The sequence below is a fragment of the Diaphorina citri genome, unplaced genomic scaffold, assembly GCF_000475195.1.
Source record: "Diaphorina citri unplaced genomic scaffold, Diaci psyllid genome assembly version 1.1 scaffold9989, whole genome shotgun sequence".
NCBI classification, from domain to species: Eukaryota; Metazoa; Arthropoda; class Insecta; order Hemiptera; family Psyllidae; genus Diaphorina; species Diaphorina citri.
Window position 1 is genome coordinate 107 of NW_007387363.1, and position 1,996 is coordinate 2,102.

Genomic DNA, 1,996 nt, shown 5'->3' on the forward strand with positions numbered 1-1,996 from the left:
TAGAATATTTAGGAGTTCCAGTCAGCCTTTGAGTTCAAGAACATCTACAAGTGAGGGTCGTGTACAGAATGTTTCCAACTTTCAGTCTAAGTCAAATGAAATATTCCCCAATGTCTCTAGTCCTGAGTCTCAGATATCTGGTACTCCTGATACTAGTGGTGAAGTATCACAGTCAGAGTTATCGGAATCTCCTAATGCTTCATGTCCTGGCTCCATTCTATACTCTAAACCTCATAGTTATGAAGAATCTGAAACTCGGAGTTCTGGAGAGTTTCGGAAACCAAATGGTCCGGAACCTGAAAGTTCTGGAGCTCCTGTCAGAAGATCTGGTCGAGTTGTAAATCCCCCTCAACGGTATGGATTCTCATAATAAGGCCCCGAGGGATGTTGTGGCCAGTCGCTAATGTTGGGTTTGCTAGTTTTCGAAAATAAAGTTTTCAGTCTTCTTTTGAGTTTTGCTCTGAACCAAAATGTTCTCTCTTCCTAACATATAACATTGGCGCGGTCGGCAGTTTTTCTCTTGTTACTTTTCATACCTACCTACGTGGATATCATCATGCCTGATTCAGTTCCAGAAGCGAATGGATCGCATTCAGATTTGGCTAGTTGCCTTGTGCAAGCTCTTGATCGACTTATACAAAACCAAAATCCGTTTGAACAGAGGAAGATTCAATGTAAGATAGCACCGTTTGATGAAAAGAATGAAACATTCCGATCTTATCTGCAGAGATTGGACAACTATTTCGCGATTTCAGACATCGAACTAGGTAATATCCTTAGAGTTCGTTTGTTGATAGCAAATTTGAGTCCTCAGCTTTACCAGACTTTATCAGCTCTGACATCTCCTGGTTTGCCTAGCGAGAAATCATATGTAGAGCTTTGTGAGTTATTGAAAAATCATTTGTGTCCAACTCCCAATGAGATTTGGGAACAACACAAATTCGTCAACACAGTACAAGGTGCATCTGAAACTGTCAATCAGTTCATTACAAATCTAAAACAAAAGGCTATAACTTGTAATTTCACTTGTTCTAGTTGTAATTCCACTACTCAGGATGATCATATTCGATCCCAGTTTATACGTGGTTTATCTGATGGTGCCATACGTGAGAGACTTTTACAGGAAAAGTCCACGACCAGTCTCAAGGATTTGTTTGATATCGCTATCTGCATGGAAAGCTCAAAACAGGAAAGTTCTCAGATGAGCAACACAGGTAACAGATCTATGGTGTTAGACGAGATTGTGAACAAAGTGCTCAAACAGAGAGCCAAACAGCAGAATCAGACGTGTAACAATTGTGGTCTACAGTGGCCACATACACCTGATGAACCATGTAGTGCAAAAGATAAAATCTGTTATAATTGTGGTAAAATGGGACATTTTGCAAATTTATGCAGATCAGACGGCCATTCTAATAGGATCAAATTTGTCTCGTCTCCAAGATGTGAGAAAAGTCAGCGCGAGGATCCTGATGAACACATTTTCAGTGTGAATTCCAGGGAAACACCAAAAGTTGGTGTTGAGGTGTGTGGTTCCATTGTTGAGTTTCATGTAGATACGGGTTCAAGTGTGAATGTCATTGATATGAAAACATACAATCAGTTGAAATTCAAGCCAAAGTTACAACATACAAAGCGTAACATTTACCCTTACCAGAATATGAAGAAGCTAGACGTAGTAGGTAAATTCCAAACATGTTTGTCCTACAGTAGCAAGATTATTCACACAGAGCTGTACGTAGTACGGGGCAGAGGAGAGCCCGTTCTAAGTTTTGAAACGTCTCAATCATTGAATTTGGTCAAATTTTCTTTCAGTGTGGACGAAACGAAGAATGTCAATACAGTACCTTATCAAGACACTTGCATCCCAATTCTCCCGAAAGCTCGAGGGGAAGAAGAAAGAGAGTGCCCAAAAGACCCTGATATTTTCGAGTCATTAAAAACTTTTCCTCCTCAGATTAGCAAGTTCCCACATGATGACAACAAACGTCCTGAT

General features: G+C 40.2%; 1 protein-coding gene across 1 annotated transcript; it reads left to right on the top strand.

Annotated features, from left to right (window-relative positions):
* Positions 1 to 416: 416 nt before the first annotated feature.
* Positions 417 to 1,988, top strand: LOC113472900 (the record flags this gene model as incomplete). Its single annotated transcript, XM_026832683.1, has 2 exons — positions 417 to 1,381; positions 1,412 to 1,988. Coding segments are annotated over exons 1-2 (1,402 nt in total), but the record flags the coding sequence as incomplete, so codon positions are not given.
* Positions 1,989 to 1,996: the final 8 nt, after the last annotated feature.